Source organism: Petromyzon marinus, chromosome 68 (genome assembly GCF_048934315.1).
Source record: "Petromyzon marinus isolate PM22_M1 ecotype Great Lakes invasive population chromosome 68, UKy_Petmar_22M1.pri1.0, whole genome shotgun sequence".
Taxonomy (NCBI): domain Eukaryota; kingdom Metazoa; phylum Chordata; class Hyperoartia; order Petromyzontiformes; family Petromyzontidae; genus Petromyzon; species Petromyzon marinus.
In genome coordinates this window covers 7,481,884-7,508,524 of record NC_133734.1, presented here as the reverse complement: position 1 = coordinate 7,508,524, position 26,641 = coordinate 7,481,884, and the positions used below count along the sequence as shown (strand labels likewise).

At 47.6% G+C, this 26,641-nt stretch overlaps 1 protein-coding gene across 1 annotated transcript; it reads right to left on the bottom strand.

The window, feature by feature from the left end:
• Window positions 1-5,385: 5,385 nt before the first annotated feature.
• LOC116956860 (E3 ubiquitin/ISG15 ligase TRIM25-like) lies at window positions 5,386-26,641 on the bottom strand. The gene is made up of 6 exons (XM_032978709.2): window positions 25,910-26,641; window positions 25,529-25,624; window positions 18,336-18,569; window positions 17,050-17,072; window positions 15,623-15,723; window positions 5,386-7,720 (listed from the first exon to the last, which is right to left on the bottom strand). The coding sequence occupies exons 1-6, from the start codon at window positions 26,465-26,467 to the stop codon at window positions 7,170-7,172; spliced, it is 1,563 nt and encodes a 520-aa protein (XP_032834600.2). The 5' UTR covers window positions 26,468-26,641; the 3' UTR covers window positions 5,386-7,169.

Genomic DNA, 26,641 nt, shown 5'->3' with positions numbered 1-26,641 from the left:
AGCTTAATCTAGCATACTTACAGCACACCTGCATAACTTCATACAATTAATTGTCTTATCCCGATTGATAATACTACCCTCGACAAGGAAGCTAAGCCTAATTATCATAACTGCCCACATTAGTATAATCGCATACATTTCGGATAATTACGCATATTTCCAAATTCCAATTAATTATTATTTTCATTAAATTTTCAATACCCAGCATATAGAACCCCCCCCCCCCCCCCGCTGAGTGAGTGGTACATTCCAAACAGCCCAACAGCTACGGTGAGCAATGTGGATCCAAGCAGATACCGGAAACGTGATTTGTTATTATCACCACATGTTAATTTGGCATCTTTGGACTGACGCACATCAGAATCAGAATATTCATACTGCAGGAGGAATCTGAAGACCTTTAAAGCTCTTTTATAACAGATGTCCAGTAGGAGCACGGGGTAAGAACGTTACAACAACAAACAGTACACAAACATGATAGTAGCGCAAGTACAAGGAAAGTTAACAAATCACCATAACACATTTATAGTATTCTTGGTTCTTTCAGGTGATGATAATTGCTTGCGTTGCAGTCGAAACGTCGTGAGAATTGTATTGTTTTAATATTTTTTTTATAATTTTCTTGTTTTCCTTCTACGTGACTTTACTGAAAGAACCAAGAATATGAATCCCTGCAGTCACGAAAGCTTTAAATCAAAATTTTACATCTACAGTAGTTTAACACGTAAAGCTTTCGCGACCAATATCCATTACACAGTTTTATTGGGGGGTTAACCATCTATCCCAAACAACCTGCATTATGAACATCTACACTCTACAGTATATATAAATATACAAGTTAGTAGTTCCCCCCTGCGTCTTGTTGACATTGCGGGGCGATTGCCACAAAGTGCTTCGCTTTATTCCACCGATTTCTTTGTTGTCGGAGTGCAGCGACGAATTCGCCTTTGACTCCGCGTCGCCGTGGACTGCGTCTGTAGCTACGCGTTGTGGGCGAGCGGCGGTGCGAGTGGTGAACCAAGTTGACGCACAGCTACAGCTCCTGTTGTTGTTGTACAACATGAATGGTTGACGCACAGCAGCTGCTGCTGCTGTTGTTGTACAACATTAATAGTTGACGCACAGCTGCTGCTGTTGTTGTTGTACAACATTAATGGTTGACGCACAGCTACAGCTCCTGTTGTTGTTGTACAACATGAATGGTTGACGCACAGCAGCTGCTGCTGCTGTTGTTGTACAACATTAATAGTTGACGCACAGCTGCTGCTGTTGTTGTTGTACAACATTAATGGTTGACGCACAGCAGCTGCTGCTGTTGTTGTTGTTGTACAACATTAATGGTTGACGCACAGCAGCTGCTGCTGCTGTTGTTGTACGCCATTAATAGTTGACGCACAGCTGCTGTTGTTGTTGTACAACATTAATGGTTGACGCACAGCAGCTGCTGTTATTGTTGTACAACATTAATAGTTGACGCACAGCTATTGTTGTTGTACAACATTAATGGTTGACGCCTCGTCAATGTCTCTTTAAATTCACTACGCGCGATTGTATCACCGATGTGACTTTTATTTTTACTTTGACGACAGACGTCTTCTCGTCGTTCTTGATTCGAAGCTTTCGCAACTGCAGGAATCCCAATCTCTTTGATGTTGTTTCGGTTAAAAAACAAAAATATCTCCGTGACTTTACCGACAAGAACCGAGGAGTTTACTTCTCATTATTTTCTCACAAAAACCTCGCCGTTGACTGTTTACAGCTCAGATCTAGCACGTGGTGTGGGTATGCACAGCCGTCAACCCCCTTATCAGTGCCCTACTTTATTATGTATAAATACAGACGTGATCGGTCACTCCGTAGTCCCTTATAAATCTCAGCGTTCATCCTGAAAAGTCCCCCATAACAAGGGAGAAACACAAACAAATAGACAAACACAATGTTTTTACTCAATTTCCCTGTACAAGAATACGGGTAAAACCGTATGGGTTGACAGGTTTGGGTATGAAACAGCAGTCAACCCCTTATCAGTGCCCTACTTCATTACGAACAATGCAGCCGACATTACTTAGCACGAGGTTACAAACCTCACGAGACTCTCCGTGGAAATGTGCTCAGGTGGTCAAGGTCACAGACACGAGCTTCGTATCGCACGCAGCTGTCTAGACGCAACGTGAGACACGTTACACGGTCGGCTTTGACCACTTCCAGACGGGGGCCAGGTCCACTCGCTACGACTCTCAGTGGGAGCTGCGCTCGCCACGACTCTCAGTGGCTTCTCCTCACCGATAGCCGCTCGCTGTGGCTGAGAGACGCTGTTCCTGGAACGCACACGGCAGTGACGAACCAAGACACTAATCGACTCTCACCTGCACAGAGAGGAGCGTTGCATTCACACCGCGGTGTTGGGGTTTACGGGTCGCTATTTTTACAAAACCCACAGTGGCCAGGCAAACGGTGATGGTTTGTCCCTTGGACTGATTTCGTCGGCTATGGTGAGGTTCTGTGGGTTTCTGCACCAAACCTTACCTTGTAAAACATTCTTATTTAAGGTTAAAAAAATAAGTACGTCGTCTCTATCATTGCCATTATTTTAGCATGACAGTTTATAATTGTCTTAATATTTTGATTTAAAGCTTTCGTGACTGCAGGGATTCATATTCTTGTTTCTTTCGGTAAAGTCACGTAGAAGGGAAACAATACAATAATAAGCATTGAAAGGATTTGATAAACCATTTCGGGTCTTAATTGATTGGTCATGCTTACGGTGGCTTTCAGACCGCATCCATTATTTTCGTCTCCCCTCTCCTCTTTTCCAAACATAGATGGACTCGCCCATCTGAATAACTGCCAAATCGCTCTCCGTGGTGCTAACGTAAAAAAACCCGCCACTTTTTTCAAATTTTCTTGCTGTGTTTTTCACACCTGATGATGATTGCTTGTGTTGCAGTCGAAATGTCGCGAGAATTTTATTGTTTTATATTTTTATTATTTTATTGTTTCCCTTCTACGTGACTTTACCGAAAGAACCAAGAATGTCTTAATATTGTAAATTTTTTGACAAATTATCTCCCAACTTCACATGTAAATTAGTGGGGGATCAGGTGGGAGGGTAGGAGGGTGATCGTGTGTGTGGTTGAGTAGGTGTGTGTGTGTAGGTGGAGATTAGTGTTATAGTGGTGGGTGCGCTGTGCTATGAACCTGCTGATCCAATTTAAATTCCCACTCATGGCCACCAACACCAATGATCATTGTCTGAACCGGTCATGGGCCTCCCTTAGGTCGATTCAGCCTCAAATGAGTACCTGGTGTGGAGTATAAATATCACCACTCGGGAGACAAAGGCGGCAGAGCTTGGTGCTAGCCACCCACCCACTTGTGTGCCATGCCGGCCTTCATAGATGCTCGCTAACAGCACTTGCCCAACAGTCTGTTCAGGCTATACGGGGGATCTTTGCCTTTGTGCGGGTGGGTGAGTGAGCGGGTTTGCAGGTGATCAGGTGGGAGAGAGATCAGCCGGGAATGGGCGCTTGAATATTCATGAGGTGGGCAGCTGGGAGGGTGGCAGGATGGGCAGGGGTATGGCCGAGCAGGTGTGGGCAGGTGGGAAGGTCCCTGTAGACGGCTGGGGGGTAGTAGGTTAAGGAGTGGCAGGTGTCGGGTAGGAGAGTGTTGGGTGCAGGTGAGTGGGTGGTGGTCATCATTACCAAGCGTAGTCATCATCATCATCATGCTCTTCATCATCATCCATCAGTCAGGATCCATTCATCATCATAGCTCATGATGACGAGGACCAAGCAAACTGACTGAGAGTGCTGCTATAAATACCACGAGACACGCCATGGAATGTGGCCCAAGGCTACAGACAGCACTTACCTGTGAAGGCGTTAGCTGTAGATTTACAAACCGTGCCCGGGTTTAATCTCCGATAATATAACATCAATACAAACAAAACAACAATAACCATCCCAAAAAAATACATCTTTACACAAGTCAGTGTCAGCTATGAGAAAGTCACATTCACATCCTGGATGACAATCTTGACAATAGATTTTCAGATTTTATTTTTTTATTCACCGAGAACGCATTGACCCTTGACCCACAATACAATGTAATTACAATTCACAGGTAACCCAGAACACAATCGAGTCTATGAATATTTACGCGATCTAACCCAGTAAACCTTTATCATTGATAATATTGGTCGCGAAAGCCTACGTGTTAAAGTAGATTTGTTTAACCAGGTGGGAACTCAAGAGACCAGGATGAGTCTCAGTTGCAAGAGTGATGATAATGATGCTGCTTCTGCTGCTGCTGATGATTCTGTTACTGCTAATAATGATTCTATCATTATTGATGCTGCTGGTTCTACTTCCAATGCTGATAATGATGGAGCTACTGCTGTTGATGCTGTTGCTCCTGTTACTAATTCTTCTGCTGATGATACTTCTGCTGATGCTGATGATCGAGTCGAGTTGAATTTAAATTTATCGAGGTGAGAACTCAGGAGATCAGGATGAGTCTCATTGACAAGAGTGACCTGGGTCACAAAAATTATAAAAGCAAAACAAGTCAAACCCATGCCAGCAATGAAGCAAGTAGAAATCTCACTCCCAGCCCAGAGAACAATGCGATTAGCGTTCACACAAGTACACAACTGGTACGATATAATCAATGCATCTCAAATCATTTACGCGTTGCTAAACAGCCTGAGACTCGAGTTAGGTTCACACTGGATTGGTGTCTCACGTTACGGAGGGGCGCCGCGGTGGCTAGGAGATGTTAACTCCCTCGCCTGGTATGCAGGAGGTCGTGGGTTGGATTACGACCGTGACAGCTGCTGTATATTTGGAGTTTGCCGTGTCTCTCTCCCAGCAATAACAAAGTGTCTGCGTGTTATTAATGCGTGTTGAGACAATATTAGTCGTGTTGTAGTGTAAGGTAGATCTTCACTCTAGATATATATCAGGCTTAATTAAATAACAGACTTCAAAGACAAAAGACAGTTCCAATTTTTGTCTGCAGAGAGAGGTGTTATCCCATGAATCCTAGGGTGTGGCTGAAGGTCCAAAGTCTCAGTCTGAGAGCAGATAAACACATTCCTGCGGCGGGAGCTGTTAGGAACGTTGGGTTGCTCGGTCAATGGCCAGGGTCAATGGCGGCACGTGGTGTATTCCGCAAATGTGCCCGACTGTGAGGGCGGGCACAAGCCGGCGTGAGTAGGTTAAACGTTGAGTTTTATAAGGGCACCATGGGGTGACCAGCCCCACCCCATCTAGCCCCACCCCTCACACCCCCCACCCAGCCCCACCCTCCCCACCCAGCCCCTCCCCACCCTCCCCACCCTGCCCCTCCCCACCCTCCCCTCTCCACCCAGCCCTACCCCTCCCATTTTTGGATGCACGACGGACGGACACAATAATCCCCTGTGGGCTGGTGTAACCAGGAGGTTCCTACCAGTATTAAAACGTTAAACAAAACAAACCTTTATCACGAAAAATATTGGTGGCAAAAGCCCTCCTACTATTACTACGTGTTAAAATGGCTTCTCTATCTCTATGCCCTGTACAATAAAACTACTTTGGTGGGTGGAGGAGTCCCTCGACCCCAGGTTATAACAAAAATGCTTTATCCCAACGACGCTCAGAACACACCACAAGTACTTCCCCCCTAGTGATGCCATCCGATTCAACCCCTGGTTTAACGCCCAACGAGTGAGTGATCGCGAGGGGACGGCGCGCGTCACTCCGCAGTGTCACGTGACGTGTGTTCCTAGCACGCCCGTGGTGGAACTCAGCACTCTGGGCGTTGAGCGCCACGCGGCGTGCGGTGCGGTGCGAGGGACGATGGCGTCAGATAGAACCTCGGCTCCCCCCGGCCTCCCCCGCCAGTGTGCTAACCACTGCACCACCGCTCCACCCCATACACTAAAGACAAAAATCCCCCGTGTAGCCTTAATAGACTATTGGGGCAAGTGCTGCTCGTGAGTAGCACCGATGAAGGCTAGCCTGGCAGAGACCCGCCTTTGTATCCCCTGGGGCGATAATTACTCATCGCACCAGGTACTCATTTGAGGCTGATTCGACCTAGGGGAGACCCAAGACCGATTCAGATAATAGTTATCAATGGTTTTGGTAAATCGGTCATGGGCTTCTCCTAGGTCGACTCAGCCTCAAATGAGTACCTGGTGCGATGTGCAAACATCGCCACTAGGGAGACAAAGGCGGTCAGGCGTGGTGGTGGTCACCCACACCCTCGTGTAAAGTGCCGGCCTTTAAACGTGCTCGCTAACAGCACTTGCCCGTACAGTCTGTTAAGGCTATACGGGGGATATTTGTCTTTGTATCTGTGTGTGCATCTGTGTGTATGTATCTGTGAGTGTATTTGTGAGTTTATGTATGTGTGTATGTACATGTGTCTATCTGGTTGTGTGTCTGTGTGTTTGTATGTGTGTGAGTGTGTTTGTCTATCTGTGTGTGTCTGTGTAGTCTTAACAGACTGGTGGGGAAAGGGCTGTTCGTAGCAAGTAGCAGAGCCTGTGAAGGCTGGCTCTCTCGCACACGAGGGGGTGGGTGGCCAGCACCAAAACAAAAATACACACAAAGACACACACACACACAAAGACACAATAACATAGACACACACAGACAAAGGCATACACACCAACCCACTTTCCCAAATAAAATTATCCCCGTGTAGCCCTAAGACTGTAGGGGCATGTTCTGTTTGCTAGTAGCACCTATGAAGGCCGGCACTGTGGCACACGAGGGGGTGGGTGGCCAGCACCACGCCCGACCGCCTTTGTTTCCGCAGTGGCGATGTTCACACATCGCAGCAGGTACTCATTTGAGGCTCAGTCGACCTAGGGAAGAACCAGGACATATTCTGGTAATCGTCACTGGTGTTGGTGAACCGTTCATGGGCCTCCCCTAGGTCGACTCAGCCTCAAATGAGTTACTGGTACGGTGTGTAAGCATCACCACTGGGGAGACAAAAGCGGCCGGGCGAGTTGTTGGCCACCCACCCGCTCGAGTGCCGTGCTGGCCTTCATAGGTGGTCTGTATCAGCCCTTGCCCCAACAGTCTGTTAAGGCTGCACGGGGGATCTGTGTCTTTGTGTGCGTGAGTCTGTGCGTTGTGCCCGTTTCTCTGCGCTGCTCACACTCCGTGCTCTCAGGACGCACGACTCAGATCCAGAATCCTCACTGAGTTACCAACACCACCCAACACCCACAGTGCGGGGTAGAGAGGCTGACTAAACGCGTGGTGAATGCAGTGCAGCAGCTCCATGGAGTCGGCGCGGTAAAACGACAGCAGCCCCGCCTCCCAGTGCAGGTGACACCCGACTCTCCGGGGAGGATCCCTCACCGGTACTGAGGTCTTTACACCACCATGCCACACTGAGCAGCTGTTGTTATCTTTATATAACACCCAGGATGAGTCGTTGTGTCCCAGCCTGCACTCGTCACCACGCCCTTTCCGTGCGATCGTCCCGTACGTGACTCCAACCTCACAGCCCCCCGCCGCACCCCCCACGTCCACCTCCCAGTAGTGCTGACCCGACGAGAAGCTCTCTGAGCACAGGGCTTGTGCATAGCGATCAAAGCGGTGTGGGTGATCGGGGCGACGCTGGGAGACAGCGGTCAGCGTCACCGTCCTGAGGTCCGAGGAAATCTGGAGTTTGTTGCGGGCCGAGTTTGGGTCCACAGTCGGTGAGCGTCCGTCTGCAGTAACGATAATCACAGTAGTTGTGGTAACAACAGCACCACTTTAACAATATCACTCGTGCACTAACACGCACGCACACTACAATAGAGCAATTCATAATGGGCATTGTTACACAAGGTTGTAGCGCGTAGCTAGCGGTGTGATGACATCTAACGGGCACTTTGTGAATCCGCTGCTAGATGAGGGCCTCCCTGCACCATGCGGGTCGTGGGGGATATTGACCATACTTCACCACGCCGGTTACCGTGCGTTGGCGAAGGCAGGCGAGAGCACAGAAGTACAGTACAACGGTGCGTTTGTCTGCACTGCCAGCTGCTGCCCGCCAAGTAGCCCCGCAGCCTGTAGCACCTGCTAGGCAGGGTGGTGACTGTCCCACCACGTGACCCCGCAGCCTGTAGCACCTGCTAGGCAGGGTGGTGACTGCCCCACCACGTGACCCCGCAGCCTGTAGCACCTGCTAGGCAGGGTGGTGACTGTCCCACCACGTGACCCCGCAGCCTGTAGCACCTGCTAGGCAGGGTGGTGGTGGCTGTCCCACCACGTGACCCCACAGCCTGTAGCACCTGCTAGGCAGGGTGGTGACTACCCCACCACGTGACCACGCAGCCTGTAGCACCTGCTAGGCAGGGTGGTGACTGCCCCACCACGTGACCCCGCAGCCTGTAGCACCTGCTAGGCAGGGTGGTGACTACCCCACCACGTGACCCGGCAGCCTGTAGCACCTGCTAGGCAGGGTGGTGACTGCCCCACCACGTGACCCCGCAGCCTGTAGCACCTGCTAGGCAGGGTGGTGACTGCCCCACCACGTGACCTCGCAACCTGTAGCACCTGCTAGGCAGGGTGGTGACTGTCCCACCACGTGACCCCGCAGCCTGTAGCACCTGATAGGCAGGGTGGTGACTGCCCCACCACGTGACCCCGCAGCCTGTAGCACCTGCTAGGCAGGGTGGTGGTGGCTGCCCGTGCGGGGCTTTGCGAGGTGCCAGGAGGTGGGGCGCTCTGTCCGCTAGGGCTGCACGATTTGGGGAGAATCTCTGATTGCGATTTTTCTGACATTGCGATTTGATTTGCGATTAAAAAACATTGTAAATCAAGCTTCAGTTCGATATTCATTGTGTAATAGATTTAAAACACGTGATGGAGCATTACCACGTGATACCATCACGATATGAACTGCTCTTTCTATTCTATTGCAAGGATGAGAACTTTAAAGATATTAATTGTTTCCAACGTGTATTTATTAAAATATTTTAATTAAAAAAGAACAATCAAACATGTAAAAACTGTTAAGTTAAATAAATTCATATTAATAAAACACGAAACAATTCCAAATAGAGACTGACAGGACTTTTTAAATCGCAAAAAATCGTAGCCTTTGCGATTTGCTAATCGCATTGTTTCTAATTGCGATTTCGATTTGGAATCGATTAATCGTTCAGCCCTACTGTGCGGTAGTGCCCGTGGGAGGCAGTGGATCACAGCAGCAGCAGCGTTGATATAAACACCGCCATAGCGTCTGTGTGTGTACAACAAACACAAACATCTCCCGTGTGTCACCTTTCACAGACTGTAGGAGCAAGTGCTGTTGGTGAGCACCTGTGAAGGCCGGCACACGAGGTGGGTGTGATGGTGTAGTGATGTACACTCGTGTGTGTGATAGTGTAGCGATGTACACTGTGTGTGTGATAGTGTAGTGATGTACAATCGTGTGTGTGATAGTGTAGTGATGTACACTGTCTGTGTGTGATAGTGTAGTGATGTACACTCGTGTGTGTGATAGTGTAGTGATGTACACTCGTGTGTGTGATAGTGTAGTGATGTACACTCGTGTGTGTGTGATAGTGTAGTGATGTAAACTCGTGTGTGTGTGTGTGTGTGATAGTGTAGTGATGTACACTCGTGTGTGTGATAGTGTAGTGATGTACACTCGTGTGTGTGTGTGATAGTGGAGTGATGTACACTGTGTGTGTGTGTGATAGTGTAGTGATGTACACTCTGTGTGTGATAGTGTAGTGATGTACACTCGTGTGTGTGTGTGTGTGATAGTGTAGTGATGTACACTCTGTGTGTGTGTGATAGTGTAATGATGTATACTCGTGTGTGTGTGTGATAGTGTAGTGATGTACACTGTGTGTGTGTGATAGTGTAGTGATGTACACTCGTGTGTGTGTGTGTGATAGTGTAGTGATGTACACTCAGTGTGTGTGATAGTGTAGCGATGTACACTGTGTGCGTGTATGATAGTGGAGTGATGTACACTCTGTGTGTGTGTGATAGTGTAGTGATGTACACTCGTGTGTGTGTGTGATAGTGTAGTGATGTGCACTCTGTGTGTGTGTGTGATAGTGTAGTGATGTACACTGTGTGTGTGTGTGATAGTAGTGATGTACACTCGTGTGTGTGATAGTGTAGTGATGTACACTGTGTGTGTGTGTGATAGTGTAGTGATGCTGCTGCTGAGACTGGAGCGTGCCACTAAGAGGTGGGGCCTTACCATCAGCCCCACCTAAACTAAGCACCTGCCTGGGTATTTTGTACCATCGGACACTCCACCCCCACAACTCCCAATCGGTGATGGGGCAGTTGTGGAGAGAGTGGAGAGTTTCCCATACATGGGCAGTGTGCTTATGACTGGCTCCAGTTTAACAGCAGAGGTCTCACTCCGAATCAGTCGAGCGGCAATATCTTTTCATCGGTTGCGTAACGCTGTGTGGAAGCTACCTGGTCTGTCGCTCCGCACTAAGCTTCAGGTCTTCTCGGCCACGGTCATTCCCTCCCTTCTCTACGCTTGCGAAACGTGGACCCCCCTAATGGAACATCTTCGCCGGTTAGAAACATTTAGGCTGGCCTGCCTACGATCCATCCTGGGTTTAACCAGACTGGATTGTGTGAGGAGCTCACATATCCTTGAAAGATCTGGGCAGGGTCCCATCGGTGAGCTCCTCCGGCAGGCAAGGCTGCGATGGCTGGGTCATGTAGCCCGCATGTCCAGCCACCGCATGCCGAAACAGCTTTTGTTTGGCCGGATTGAGGGAGCTAAGCGGGCGCGGCACGGGCTAGAGAAGAGATGGAGTGATGTGGTACAGGAGGACGTGGAGCTGAGTGGACTTGCCGATGACTGGTACCAGCGGTGTCAAGATCGGCCTCTGTGGAGGAGGCTCGTGAAGGATGCTACTGGGCAGTTGGAGGCAGTCGCCCTCCAACAACAACGGAGGGCGGAGGAGCGACGCTCACAACAGCGAGCGGAGCGCCGGGTGGCTAAAGCACAGCAGGTTGGCACAGTAGGGGGCACAGGTGGTGCATCAGCCAATCATCTCAGTCAGTCGACCCGTGGCACCTGGGTCTGCCCTGTGACCTCCTGCCAGCGGGCGTTCGACACTTCCCGTGGCCTCAGGGTGCACATAGCCTGGCACAAGCGTCGTGGTGACGTCACCGCCACTTAGTGGCGAATGGCGGTTGTTGTTGTTGTTGTAGTGATGTACACTGTGTGTGTGTGATAGTGTAGTGATGTACACTCTGTGTGTGTGATAGTGTAGTGATGCACACTGTATGCGTGTGTGATAGTGTAGTGATGTACTCTGTGTGTGTGATAGTGTAGTGATGTACACTGTGTGTGTGTGATAGTAGTGATGTACACTCGTGTGTGTGATAGTGTAGTGATGTACACTCTGTGTGTGTGTGATAGTGTAGTGATGTACACTCGTGTGTGTGTGTGTGATAGTGTAGTGATGTACACTCGTGTGTGTGTGATAGTGTAGTGATGTACACTTTGTGTGTGTGATAGTGTAGTGATGTACACTCGTGTCTGTGTGATAGTGTAGTGATGTACACTCGTGTGTGTGATAGTGTAGTGATGTACACGCGTGTGTGTGTGTCTGTGATAGTGTAGTCATGTACACTCGTGTGTGTGTGTGTGATAGTAGAGTGTGTGATAGTGTAGTGATGTACACACTGTGTGTGTGATAGTGTAGTGATGTACACTCTGTGTGTGTGTGATAGTGTAGTGATGTACACTCGTGTGTGTGTGTGTGATAGTGTAGTGATGTACACTCTGTGTGTGTGATGGTGTAGTGATGTACACTCGTGTGTGTGTGATGGTGTAGTGATGTACACTCTGTGTGTGTGATAGTGTAGTGATGCACACTCTGTGTGTGTGTGTGTGATGGTGTAGTGATGTACACTCGTGTGTGTGATGGTGTAGTGATGTACACTCGAGCTCCTATGAAGGCCGTGCCGGCCTTCATAGGAGCTCGCTAACAGCACTTGCCCCAAGAGTCTGTTAAGGCCATACGAGGGATCTCTGTCTATATCAACGTATCGGTAGATATCGATTCGTGTTCTTTTGTACTTAACTTCTTGTTGCCTGTGTAGTGATTTAGGTTATGCCTTGGTCTGGCTGTCTAATAAACACTAAAGTGTCCTTCGATTCTGAGAGCTTCAGGCTGTAACACGAACCCTAAGAATCCTCAACTCGTCTGAGTCTGGATCTCTCAGCCTCAAGTACTCTAATAATGAAATCCTAAGAATCTTCGGCATAATAGCGTGTGTATAAACCACACTCACACGCATGATAGCAACAGCTTGCTAACTCGATCGTATACACACGTGTGGTGTTAATAGAGGCCATGTAAGAGTGATGTACACTCGTGTGTGTGCAGTGCCAGATTATCCTCGTAGCAAAAGTAGCTACAAATGCTATGGGCCCGGGCACTTTCGAGGGCCTAAATGCTTTCAAGGTCTCAATTCTACTTCATTGATTCTACACTTGCGCTATTACTATAGTACTATACTGCCTTCAACTTTTATGAACGACTGGGTGTTTAATGTTAGCGATTTGTCGTATTATCTGGCTGTATAGGAATTGAAAAGATTAAATTACCTTACTTTGCAAGTTAAACATATGTATTTTAATATTTACGTGTATTGTTATTTATTTAGGGCCTCTTTAAAATATATGCTACAGGCTCTGCACGAGCTTAATCCGGCACTGCACACGTGTGGTGTTAATAGAGGCAATGTAAGAGTGATGTACACTCATCTGTGTTTGTGTGTGTGCTATATATCAATGTATAGATATATTGATATATGTTTTATTGTAATTACCTTTTTTCCTGTCTCGTGCTTTGCACAGCCAACCAAGCTTATGCGTTGGTCTGGCTTTCTGATAAACATCTGAATATGAACACAGAATCCAGGAGGTGCCTTTGATTCTGAGAGTTTCAGGCATCAACAATGCACCCCAAGAATCTTAAAGGTGTCTGAGTCTGGATCTCCCAGCCTCAAGTACGGTACTAACAATGAATCATATTAAACACAACCATAGCGTCTGTTTGTTAAACATTTTCACGCAAAATAGCAACAGCACCTCACTAATCATGAGGCCTCCTTTGACAGTACCAAAATATACTAATAGGGGTTTCCCCTTTTTTATGGCAACAAAACTGACACCTTTTGCAAGGAATCATATCTACATTAACCACAATACTTGCAGTCAAAATGTAAACAAAAAACAATACTCTGATAATTTATGCATTGTCCTTGGACTCATCTGTTACATTGGAATGGACACTTCGCCCATTCCGTATTAATCAATTTTAAATGAATCAGAATGTTCACTATTTTACTGAGAGGCTCTCATCCCTTTTCAATTTCTCAGGTAATAACACGTGATATAACAGCCACACTTTACGTCTATGAGCAAGTGTGGGGGGAGCAGGTGGGAGTGCTATTAGACATCTGAACTTGACAATGAAAAGCAGCATAGCATGTGTCCAATCAGTGAAAGTTTTCAATCAGTGCAGTGGCCCCTATTGTGTTAAATTGTTCAGATCCATGAACACTGACAAATTCTGACAAATCTTCCGATAAGCACAGTTGGCTCAGTATGTTGCAAAAGAAGTTCAAAATATATTCACACACAGAGACTTACAGACACCCAGCCCCATAGAGACCCACAGAGACCCATAGATTAGCATGGTTGGCTACGTATGGTGCAAAATTTGTTCAACATGCATACATATGTAGAGGAGTAGTATGGAGACATAACGTCATGCGCACGGTGAGGCGCGATGATGTCATGTCACCTCTGGAAACTTAAGGGGGATCGGGTGACGAAAGCGGGGTCGTTATTGGAGCCCGGGATGGAGAGTGTCTGAGGAGATAGCCAGGGGTAGGGCTGAGAGAAGTCTGCAAGAGCCGGCTAAAACTACGTAAAAAACACTCGCATTCATCAATAAGACTACCTTAAAAGGAAAAATATAGTAGTGGACGTTTCGGGCAATGTCCTTCTTCATATCACGTGTATAAATACGTGTGTGCTCTGAATAATCTGTTGAGTTGTTTTGTTATTTGTGATTGTGCACCACTGCCGACGCAGTGCCAGGATCACCAAACCAGTTGGTAAGTAAAACAAAGTATGGGCGCTAGAGAATGGCTTGATGCCGACATCACAAGAGATTGGTGCCAGAAAGATGTGGTTACTACTTGAGCATATTGGCACTATAAAGTAGAGGGGAAAGTGGAAACAAATTACGAAATATGCATTGGACACTTACTTTGGGCTATCTGCCAATGGATCGTGATGATGATTGACTCATAGAGACCCAGAGACTCAGTGATCCATAGAGACTCACAGATCCAGAGATATATGGAGAGCTATAGATACGCCTTGAGACTCCTAGATACCCATTGAGACTCGTAGAGACCAATAGGGATTCGTAGAGACTCATAGAGGAAGACCTAACACAGAATAAGAAAAGAGATTGAGCCAGAAAGATATGGCACTACTTGAGAATATTGGCACAAGACAGAGGAAAGTGGAAATAAATGACGGAATTTGAAGTGGACACCTCCTACAGGCTATCTGCCCATGAATCGTGGTGATGATGGTGAGGAGTGCTCAGGCGGGACACATCGCCAGAATGGACGAGGTCTGGTGGTCGACACTAATGATGAAGCGGAAAGCCAATGGTGAGTGCTCGCCCGAGAGATGGAGCGATGATGTGAGCGCATGAAGCTAAAAGGTGTTCTAGATATGTAAAATGAGATAAGGAGTAACTACATTGACTTAAATTTCGATTTAAAGCCTTCATGACTGCAATGATTCATCTTCTTTGGTTCTTTTGGTAAAGTCATGTAGAATGAGAATAATAATAAATTGATAAAATACATTGACTTGTGGAGGCATTCATCCAGCAGTGGATAGATCATGGATGATGATGAGGGTGTTGATGTCATTACTCCCGTAAGACAGAAGCCGAATTGTCTACGTTATTGAGCTCCAGTCTACCTCCGCCACTGATATCGATGCCCTGACCCCTGGTTGAAAATGAACTGAGTGCCATGAGTGGTGAGGGTTGGATGTGATGTTCAGTCATTGGAGACTAAGCTAGGGCTAGACTCATCGCACTTGAGAACATTGGCTATCCTGGATAGGAGTTACAAATGGGGCTTGAACCCAGGGCCCTGCTATTTTGGCTTGGCTGTTTCAACAGCACAGGCCTCCCCTTTAAACTGAGCCAGGTTTTATAAAACTCATTTGGGGAATGATGATGATGAATAGGATACCATCTGCCACTAGCAAAAACAAATAGATGTGCTCTAAACCTGCCTGGATTTATTTGTATGTGTGTCTATCCTTTGGTCTGTCTCCTTGGCACAGTAGGGGGCACAGGTGGTACATCGGCCAGTCACTTCAGTCAATCGACCCATGGCACCTGGGTTTGTCCCGTGACCTGTCAGCAGGCGTTCGATACTTCACGTGGTCTTAACGTACACGTATCCTGGCACTAGCGCCGTGGTGAAGTAACCACCACTTAGTGGCGAATGGCGGTTGTTAGCACAGTTGGCTATGTACGGTGGAAAATAAGTTGAACATACATACATACATGTGAACTCACATGGTGCAGACAGCTTGAGCTTCTCAATGACTCCACTCAGCCAGCTCACGTCACCCAAAGTCAAGTCACTCGGAGGAGCGGGTGGTGGGGGGTGCTCAGTCCTAAGCGCACAGGGGAGGGAGAGAGGACTTCACACGATTGTGTGTCAACACGCAGACGTACAAACAGTGCAGACACAGCACTGATACAGCACAGGGTAGATGAGGAGAATAAAATCACTTGAGGGTAGAATCCCGTAGGAGGTGGGCGGGGTAATGTTCAATATCAAGTTTATTTTGATTTGTAACACGGTTGGTCCCGTTTAACCAGTTGCCCGGCTATCTTACGAAGGAGATTTGTGGTGCGTGAGCACGGCAACAACGAAACAAAAACGTCAACGTTGCAGAGAACGAGTACAGGGTCCTTAAGGAATATTGCACAACTATGGACAGAGGAAGATGTATGCGTTGATGCATAATATAATATATACACAGACACGGGGAAACAGAGAAAAGACACGGAAACACTCAGCCACTGTGTTGCTAAACTCTGCAATACCCCCCCTGACTTTAGGTGGAAAAAGTCATTTTTAAGTAAAGATCCTATACAATAGACTGTGCCACTATAGGGTACAAGTTAGATATACAGTAGCAGAAACCAATAGTAGTAGAGACCAACAAAGGAGGTGGAACAAAGACATGGACACAGGAGACACACAGAGACCTCGCGAGAGAGAGAGACAGATATAGAGATAGACACAGTAACTCTCGCTGATTCTTTGCTGAATTCTTTAAATCCCTTAAACGCCAACCCTTAAACTCCAACCCTTGAAACGCCAACCCTTAAAATCCGACCCTTAAACTCCAACACTTAAACGCCAACTTTTAAACCACCAACCCTTAAAACGCCAACCCTTAAACTCCAACCCTTAAACGCCAACCCTTTAAACACAAAACTTTAAACGCCAACCCCTAAACACTAAACGTTAAACACAAACCAACCCTTAAACGCCAACCCTTAAACACCAACCCTTGAAAACCAACCCTCAAATGCTAATCTAAGCACCAACTCTTATAACACCAACCCTGAAACGCCAACTTTTAAATACAATCATTAAACGCCAACCCCCAAAACACTAATCCTTAAACGCTAACCAACCCTTAAACGCCAACCCATAAACTCCAACCCTTTGAACGCCAACCCTTAAAAACCAACCCTTAAACGCCAACCCTTAAACACCAAACCTTAAACGACAACCCTTAAACACCAAGCCTTGAAAACCAAACCTCCAATGCTAATCTAAACGCCAACCCTTAAAAACCAACCCTTAAACGCCAACCCTTAAACACCAACCCTTAAACGCCAAACCTTACATGCCAATCCCTCTCCTGCTAACGCATTCACATGGTGAGCAAACCCAGCCTCAGCCTGTTAGTGCACCAAGGTACCTCTCTGTCTTCTTCATATGACCCTGTGGAAGAAAAAATGGACAGATTTACCAATAATCCATATTTCTATAAAAGGGAAATTTGTGAATGTTTGTCCAAAATGTTTAGCATACTTCCCAACATGCAACAAACTTAAAATTTAGCATGTGGGTAGCTTCCAGACTGTACCCAATGCAAAACGTATGAAAATAGACTTTTGTATTATTGGGGGGGGGGAAGGGGGGCGCAATAATGGATATAATATATTGCACGGCAAGTGAGCGGTGACGTCAAATCTGTGATGTCACCCGCATGTGGCAGCGTTACGCAATGTGCCTATCGACGTCACGCACCCCCCCCCCCCCCCCCCCCCACTCGACTATTTTCTGCTTGCTCTTAAATATAAAGCAGAAAATGCATGTGTTTGTGTGAAGCAGCAAAAACTACCGAACGCTGAGCTCTGACGTCATAAAATTTGCACAGCTTATGCTGTCTGAAATTTCTAAGGGAATGCGTACTCAGTTTGTAAATGTTGTGGCTTGGCTCTCCAACACACCGGTGTGCTGTACTAGTGATGAATTGGCATGTTCTGTTTACGTGACAACCCTTACTAGTTGGCTGTGTCGTGTGGTGGCGGGTTTTAACGACACATATATTTACGCGATCTAACCCAAACACCTCTATTATGGATGCTATTGGTCGCAAAAGCCTACGTGTAAAAGTGTACTAATAACAAGTTTTTCTTCCAATTCCGATGACGTACGTGTACATATGTGTACATCATCAGAAGTAAAATAATATAACTTTTATCAGCACAAAGGCTCCCACAATGCCGTGCAGGAGGGCGTTTGGCACAGTTTGGCGCCCACTATCGCAGAGTGCGGTCGTGTCGCTACCATTCTCTGCAGTGAGTATAATGTGTTTAAAACAAAGGTGCCATACCTCTCTGAATAAAATTTACGCTAACTGAAACTTGCAGACGGCTGAGAATGGGAAAGGGTTAACCACCTTTTTGTAGGACACCACATTTCTCTTTCTCCTTTCCTCACTAAACATCCTTGAAATTTCCTCGCTTAGTCTCTATTCCCAGGTTCCTATAACTGTGTGTTCGTTGTTATTTGATGTACTATAGAAGCTGTCAGTAGCCAGTCACTTTTTGGTCCAAGCTTGGGGCCTGTGCTCAGCAACCATGGGTGAATACACACACATAGATGTGTTAATATACGTTAACCCTTAGCCAGGAGTTTCTCTACTGCTGAGGGCTCTGTCAAACTGGGACACTCGCCCAGGCTCAGCGAGCACTCTACCTGCAGGAACGTGAGCGAGTCCCTCTCCTCATGCAGAGCGCGCAGGCGCGTGGCTTCTTCCTGGAGCTCACTGATCTCGCGCTCATAATGAGCGATGTTCTCCTCGATCATTGACAGCAGCTCGCTCCCCTTCATGTTCACGCGGTCCAGAGCCGCCCTCTCGTCCTCATTCAGCGTCGCCCTCATGCGAGTGAACTCGCCTGAGATGCGAGCCTTGGTCTGGACCATGGAATCCTGCAAAGGTTGTGTGATGGATTATATCAATTAATATCAGGGCCACATCACAAGGTGGGAGAGTGGGGAAAGGCTTGTTACCTATGCAAAACACTAAACCCAGACATTTAAGTCAGGCTAGGTTTATATTATGAGAATAGACTTTCCCCTTTTTTCGTTTTAACATCTTAACACCTATTCATATTATTGTTTTTTTTCGGTGAAGTCACGTAGAAGGGAAACAATAAAAAAATACAAATAAACATATAAAACAATAAAATTCTCACAACGTTTCGACTGCAGCACAAGCAATCATCATCAGGTGTGAAAACCACAGCAAGAATTTTTTTCTTGCTGTGGATTTCACACCTGATGATGATTGCTTGTGTTGCAGTCGAAACGTCATGAGAATATAATTGTTTTATATTTTTATTATTTTTTATTGTTTCCCTTCTCCGTGACTTTACCGAAAGAACCAAGAATATGAATCCCTGCAGTCTGAAAAGCTTTACATGAAAATCTTAATACCTGTTTTGTTGCCAGAAATAAGGGGAACCCTAGTTGTATATATAGGTCTTTTTCCAAAATTTATATTAATAATGATTTTGCCGATTTTTTTTTATCAATCGTGGTGTCGCTTGGAGGCCAGGGGGGTGAGGTGAATAACCCCTCCCCTCACAGCAGCCTCCCCTCACACACACCAGGCCGCCGGAGATAGCCATAAAAAAGTAATAAACCCAAAACAAAGAGAAAGGGGTGGAGGGAATTCCTATTGAGAGACAAAAAACCTCGCCAGCTTTCCGGGCGGCGAAAACCGGACAGACATGTTTTGGTTATTTGAATTAACAGAAGTCCAAGGAACTCAACAACAAGCATAAGCTGACATTATAGGAATCTACACACTCACTAAGAAAAAAAATAGACTACAATCTACACATACATAATATTGATACTAACGTTATTCACCTTAAATTACACTACATCTTGCCATTTACGTAACTTTACAAAAACCAAATAAATGAATTCCAGCAGCCAAGAAGCTTAACCGAAGCTTAGTTATACCTCTAAAACTCAGGACATCAAAGAATTGCTCAAGCATAACAGCACCGATCCCCGGATACAGACGGGGGGACGAAATTTATAAACCATAAAAAAATATGTGGTGATGACAATGTTAAATCACAAATCTTAAGAAACATAAACCAAATAAATGTATGCAGTATTAAACCGAGGGTTATCGAGAAGGGATGAGGCGAAAGAGGTCAAACTTACACAACCAAGATAGATATCCCATAGGGAAGGAGCCTCCCAACCGTCATTGTCTTCCCGCAGCACGGGAGAGCAAGGAATGTAACACTCAGAGCGAAGGAAATTAATATTTTTATTGCCGTGAAGGCATCTGGGCCCACTGATGAAGGGATGGCTTGAGGAGGGCGACGGTGATCAGGCCAGGGAGAGAAACAGATGGCTTAATAAATGACACACACACACGGACACACGTACAGACCCCCCCCCCCCCCACAACGCAGAGCGAGATCAAAGGAATCCGGTCCTTTGTGAGAGAGCATGACGGAGTAAGCATCTGTTTTTTTTCCTCTCGCAATTGATGTGCAGAGGATAATTTTTTCGGATATAAACAGCAACACGACACACACAGTTCAGCTCGACAATTCAGCTCGACAAGACAGCTACCAGCGGGAGAAGACAGCGACCATCAGGTCGGAAGAGGACAGCAAGCCAGCTCTGGGGCATGGCCGCGAGATCAACAATGCGTGTGGTGCATTGTAGAGAAGAGGGGTGGCGAGGTGATGCTCTGTGCTGAGCATAGGCCACGCTGCGCTGATGGAGCACCACGTCGATCTGGATGGCACGCTACCCATTCGACAGAACACCTATCGAATGAGTTCTATGGAGAAGGTGCATATCCATCGATCAGTACAGGAGATGTTGAAGGCTGACATTATATCACCATCTACGTTTCAGTGGGGGGTACCAGTTGTTCTGGTCAAGAAATTGGATGGCACTCTGCGGTTTTGTGTAGACTTCAGACTCCTGAACAAAGTCACCTTTGCGGACGCTTACTCACTCCCGCAAATTGTTCAATTGTTGGATGCACTCGCAGTGGCAACATTTTTCTCCACACTATACCTTTTAGCGGGATTTATCCAGCTACCACTGGATGGCGAATCTAGAGCAAAAACTACGTTCAGATAATCTGAAGTTCTTTTTCAATTCAACTCTCTGCCGATGAGTTTGCAGACAGCTCCTGGCACGTTCCAATGGTTGATGGAGTTGGTACTTGCGGGGTTACAGTGGGAGTCCTGCCTCATCTATTTAGATGATGTAATTGCCTTTGGTTGCACGTTCGAGGAACACTTGGCCCGGTTGCAACAGGTCTTTTAGAAAATTTGGCATGGGAACCTTAAATTGAAACCCTCCAAGTGTCATCTGGTTTGGTCCTTGATTCAGTACTTGGGTCATGTCGTCAATGTGTCTCGGGTCGCAACAGATCTGGACAAAACGGCGTGCATACGTGATTGGCCCACTCCCACTTCTGTGACTGAGGTCCGCATATTATTGGGGTTTGTGTCATATTACGGCTGCTTTGTTGAAAATTTCGCCACATTCCTAAGCACTTGCATGTGCTCATGGCAAAGGGACAGACGTTCCATTGGGGTCAGGATGAGACTGATGCATTCTTCACACTGCGCCAGTGTCTGACAGAAGCACCGCCCCTAGCATAGCCCAATTTTCACTTCTCTTCGTCTTGGATATGGACACTAGCGATATGTGGATTGGGGCTATTATTTTCCAATCATGAGGCTAGGGAGGTCGTGATCACCTATGGGAGTCACGTCTTAGCACAGGCCAAACAGCTATATTCCATTACCCGCTGGGAGCTGCTCGCCACCGTCCACATTTTTCAACAGTTTCGCACCTATCTGTATGGCCATGAGTTCACTGTCTGGATGGATAATGTGGCGTTGCATTATTCACTTCGCATTGACCAGCCGGTGGGTTAGATAGCTCGGTGGCTTGAGCGACTGCAGAAATATTCATGCCGAGTGGCGCGCTGGAAAGGGTTGAGACACACGAATGCTGATGTGTTGTTCCAGTTACCAGCTCCCATTATGTGCACCTGTGGTGATGGGTTCCCACACCGTGAGCCTGCAGCCACATCGGCGCCTGAAGTTGTAGCCCCGATTCCCGTTAGGGACTCAGACGAGGTGGGGTCATTAGCATTAGTTTACTGCGACATAGGGCTGATCCTGGATGGATGGAGGGACCTCCATCAGGTGGATGCTGCCTTGGCACCGCTTCAGCAGCTGGTGGAGGTGGCGAGCACTGCTGAGCTTCCCACTTAAGCGTAGTTTTTCGTCACGTGGAAAGGACTGTTGATACCCTGGCACACGACTGTAGGCCACAGGGTTTTGGTGGTGCCCTCTTCCCTGCGGAGTCAGCTGTATGCTCCATTTGGGCAGCCATAAGACATAGGCAGGGATACCCCTCTGCTATTTTTGGCCGGGCATGTCTGCTGGTGTTCATCGTTGGGTGATGGGCCGCTCGGACTGTGCGTGCAGGAAGCCTTCAGCTGCCATGCTACACACCCCCCTGCAAGCGAATCAAAGTCTCTAGGGTCAACAAGCTCATTGCCCTTGATATATTGGGTCCATTTCAAGCCACTCGGGGTTATAGATACCTGTTAGTGGGTATGAAATACATTACCCACTGGCCTTCACATGGCCGTTGGTCAATCAGACCGCGGTATCCATAACGAATGGCTTTGTTAATGGGTATGTAGCTCACAAGGGGGCTCCTGAACGCCTGTTGATAGATCAGAGGCCAAACTTCTCCGAGCTTTTACAGGATGTGTTTTACAGGATGTGTGCGACATGTTAGGGGTCAAGAAGGTGCGGACTTCCCCGTACCATTCTCAAATGGGTGGTATGGTGCACAATCTCGGAGATGTGTCACTTTGTGAACGCCACTCACTGTAGCATTAACGCAAGGCTCGCGGCACAGCTTCTGCGGCGTCCGCGTGAGTGCAGGCAGCGAACGAACGCTTGCGGGCTAAGTCGGTGACCATGGACCCCTTTGCGGTGGGTGACCTGGCTTGGTTGCACTGTCCACAGGTGCTGCTATGCACTTCGGCGAAACTGCATAAACCGTGGCAAGCACCGGTCACTGTGGCGCTGGTACTTCAACCCTAGTGTGTCTGCATTTAGTTGGGGAAACGTCGGTGGTACGATCACCCCTCTTGGCTGAAACTCTACATTGTGGATGAGCCACCCCCTCGTGCATCCACATTTTCACTGCCTTCATCGTCACCTCGGTCGGGTGGTGAGAGGTTGTCATGCTCGTGGATGGCTGCTCGCCCAATGGACAGACCGGCTCCTGTTCCTCCTGCAGGGGTACAGATGAACGGCACACCGGGTGCAGCCGGGGATGTAGCCGCAACCCCGGGATGTGAACCGTGCAGCAGTGAGCGAAGACATCCCTGGGGCCCTCTCGTGTTCAGCTGCGGTAACTGATCCCGGGGGATATTAGCGACGGAGGCAGCTCACATGCTGAAGGGGGAAATTGTTTTTTTAAATATTTTTCTCTTCACTTGCTCTCTCTTTATTTTTGTGTGTGTCTCCTTGGTTCAACTGGTATGTCGGATGCTCGTGGGCATTTGTCCATTGTTTACATTAATTTATTCAGTTTTTTTGTACTGCTTTTCGCACTTGATTTCTTCAGATGTGTTGTCATTATGCGTGCATGGGGGTCCTGACCGTGTTGTGTTTTCTTTGGCTGGGGAGCAGAGTTACTCGGGCCTGGTCATGGCTCCATCTCAACAGAGGGAGGTGGGGAGTGGGGGTAAGGGGTGATGTCGAGGATGTCTCATCCATCCTCACACACTTGCACCGCACAAAGAACATGCATATCTTCCGCACTCGACATCACACATGCTGCACACATCAATCACGCACACGGGGAATACACCAAGGAAGAGTCGGAGGTCAGTGGTCACTGGCGGCACGCACACACAGCATGGCCAGGCAAGGAAAAGAGACTGGGGGTGTAAGCACTGACGTGTACGACACGCAATCCGATTGGTGAGTGGATGACTGATTGGATTGGTGCGGAGAAACGGATCGTAGAAGAGCCGGAAATTGGATAAGGATGATTGGTGGAGAAGGGCGGAGAGGAGGCTTTAAAAGGATTGTGAAACGAGGGAACAGGGTTGGTTTGAACAAGTATTGCTGTGGTATACAATTGGTGACAACGAAATAAAGAAGTTGAAGTACACCAACCCAAGTCTTCTATTCACTATTATTAAAGAAAACTAACTACACTGTAGTAAGTGCACAACTCTATGATGGTGTACTGTACGTGAACACGTGCTTTCAGATCAGATGAACCTGTGTGCAGTGTTGTCTCTGCTGAGCGAGGAGAGTTGTTGTGACCCCGGTGATGTTTTTGCGAGTAGAATGCTATTTGATTACCACAGCCTGCTGGGTAGTTGTTGAGGGTCGGGTAATACAACTCTCTGAAGCCTACGAAGCATAGCAGTGCATGGCTGATCGCTCTAACCCGACCCACAAGTTGTACAAACAAAATCACATTCCAATATCCACTCCATTTTTATAACATTTGTCGTATCTCTTCAGCTCTCGTGTTTGGTCATATTTTTTAAAATTAATTGCTGGTCATTAATTCAATACAAGCATTGCTCCACAAAGTTTTATTATATAGGGCGCCACGGTGGCGAGCTAGTAACTACCTCGCCTGAAATACAGGATGGCCGTGGGTTCGATCCCGACTGTGACGCCTGTATATTTGGAGTTTGCATGGTCTCCTGATCAGATGTTACAAAGTACAGGGCTTGGTCGGGGAGACCAGGGATGACAGAGACATAAAATAAGTTTAATGACCAGGGTGTTGGGGCGATAATGGAATTATCTCGGGAAGAACATGTAAACTCTTAATATAGAGGCAGCAGTGTCAGCATTTAACCCACGAAATCCTGCATACCAGGCGAGGGAGTTAACATCTCGCCACCACGGCACCCAAACCAGTATGTGGGACAAACCATCACTATTTCCTTGGTTACCGTGGGGTTTTGTATAAATATAAATTGCGACTCTTAAACCCTCACACTGCGTGTGAATGTAATGCCACGTCTACACAGGTGAGCACGGGCTGCCGCGTGGAACATTCCAGGGCGCGTCTCGTGGTGTTTATAATTTAATTGCAGGTGAAGTCAGTTCGTTTCCTTGTTCGTCGTGGCTGCTCCGTGATTTTTGTATATCTCGCCGTGGTGACTCGGATATGTTAACTACCTCGCCTGGTATACAGAGATCGTGGGTTCGACCTGACCCGAACACCCGCTGCTGTATATTTAGCGTCTGCATCTCTCTTTCTCATCATAATCGCGGTGGCTAGGAGATGTTAACTATCTCGCCTGGTGCACAGGAGGTCGCTGGGTTCGATCCCGCCCCTGATGCCTGTATCCCTGGAGTTTTCATGTCTCTCCATTGTTCCGTAGTCGCATGCATTTTTCTCCAGGTCCTCCACATTTAGAATCAACATCACGCGTTTAGAGTAGTTGGCTGCTAAAAATTTCCACATGATAGATGATAAGCCGCTTTTTAAAATGTACATTTGTGGCCAGGTCGCTTCTGAAAAAGAGATAAAAGCTCAGTGGCCTTACCTGGTAAAATAATCGGAGTTTAGTTTTGAGTTTATCTCACTCATTGCAAGTCATTAAAGTTATCCTGCGACGTGATTTGCAGTCACACAAGAAGTGAAATTTGTATATAAACGTTGCATTTGGTTAAATATATATTTCAAGAACCCATAACCATAATACAATAGCCTACACAGCTATTACCCATTGACTCAAGACTAACAAAGTTCACTTGAATCTACGGAGTTAGTCTCACTGACTCCACGCAGGGTGGAGGTCACGGGGGCACAGTGCCCACACGTGGTACCTGCATGGCCTTGCGAGCGGCCTTCATCCGTCCCACGGACGTCTCCGCCTTCTTCCTCTTCTTCTCCACCGCTCGCGTCTCTGCTCCGACTCCACTCTGTAAGAGACGAAGTCACCAGAGGAGACTCCACTCCCTGAGCGGCTGCCTCTCAGCCCCATGCCACACGGAGCCATCCACAGTGGTGGCCCTGAAATGCCCATTAGAAAATATGCTAGCAACTCACCCTCTACTGACTGAACAGTCGGAAAAACAAGAAACTGTGGAGAGGAAAAAAACCCATGGTGATGATTACCATCAGATGTTGTTTGCCCAGTGACAGATTTTATCAATGTGTTCCGGTATCGTTTGAGTGGCTTGCATGCGCCCCATGAAGCACTTCACCTTCCGTGTCTTGTGCTCATCTTCCAGTGCGATGACATCATGTCGTTTGTGTGCACAAGTGATGGAACAGACCGTGCAGACCAGGCCGCCGTCCTGCTTGCAGTAGAACCGGTAAGGATCTTCATGCTTCTTGCATCTCCGTTCCTCCACATTAACAATGGGAGCCACTAGGACGTGGTCCTTAAACTTGGGGTTTTTAAGGTGAGGCTTCAGGTGGAACTCACACAAGGACATCTCACACCTGAGGCAGGTCTTCACTCCACGAGTCATCCTGTCATCACAGGTGTCACAGAAGACAACTCCGGCCATCCTCTCTCCAACTCTGAGCTGCTCCACCAGGTTTGCGAGCGCCACGTTCCTCTTCAGCTGGGGCCGCTCAGGGAAGGTCGCTCGGCACTGCGGGCAGCTGAAGCTGCTCGCTCTCTCCCAGGCACCGTCCAGACACCGGAGGCAGAACGAGTGTCCGCAGCTCAAAGTGGAGGGGCACTCAAACGTGCACAGGCAGATGGGGCAGCTCAGCTCACTGTCTACACAATCACTGGGAGACGCGTTCGCCATGGCCCATGGCTTCACTCGGACTCAGTCGCTCGCCGCGGCTCACGGAGGAGCTATCGCAGCGGCAGCAGCTGCTCACACAGCGGAGACGAACAAGGAAATGAACTGACTTTACCTGCAGTTAAGTTATAAATACGTCGAGACACGCCCTGGAATGTTCCACACGGCGGCCGCGCT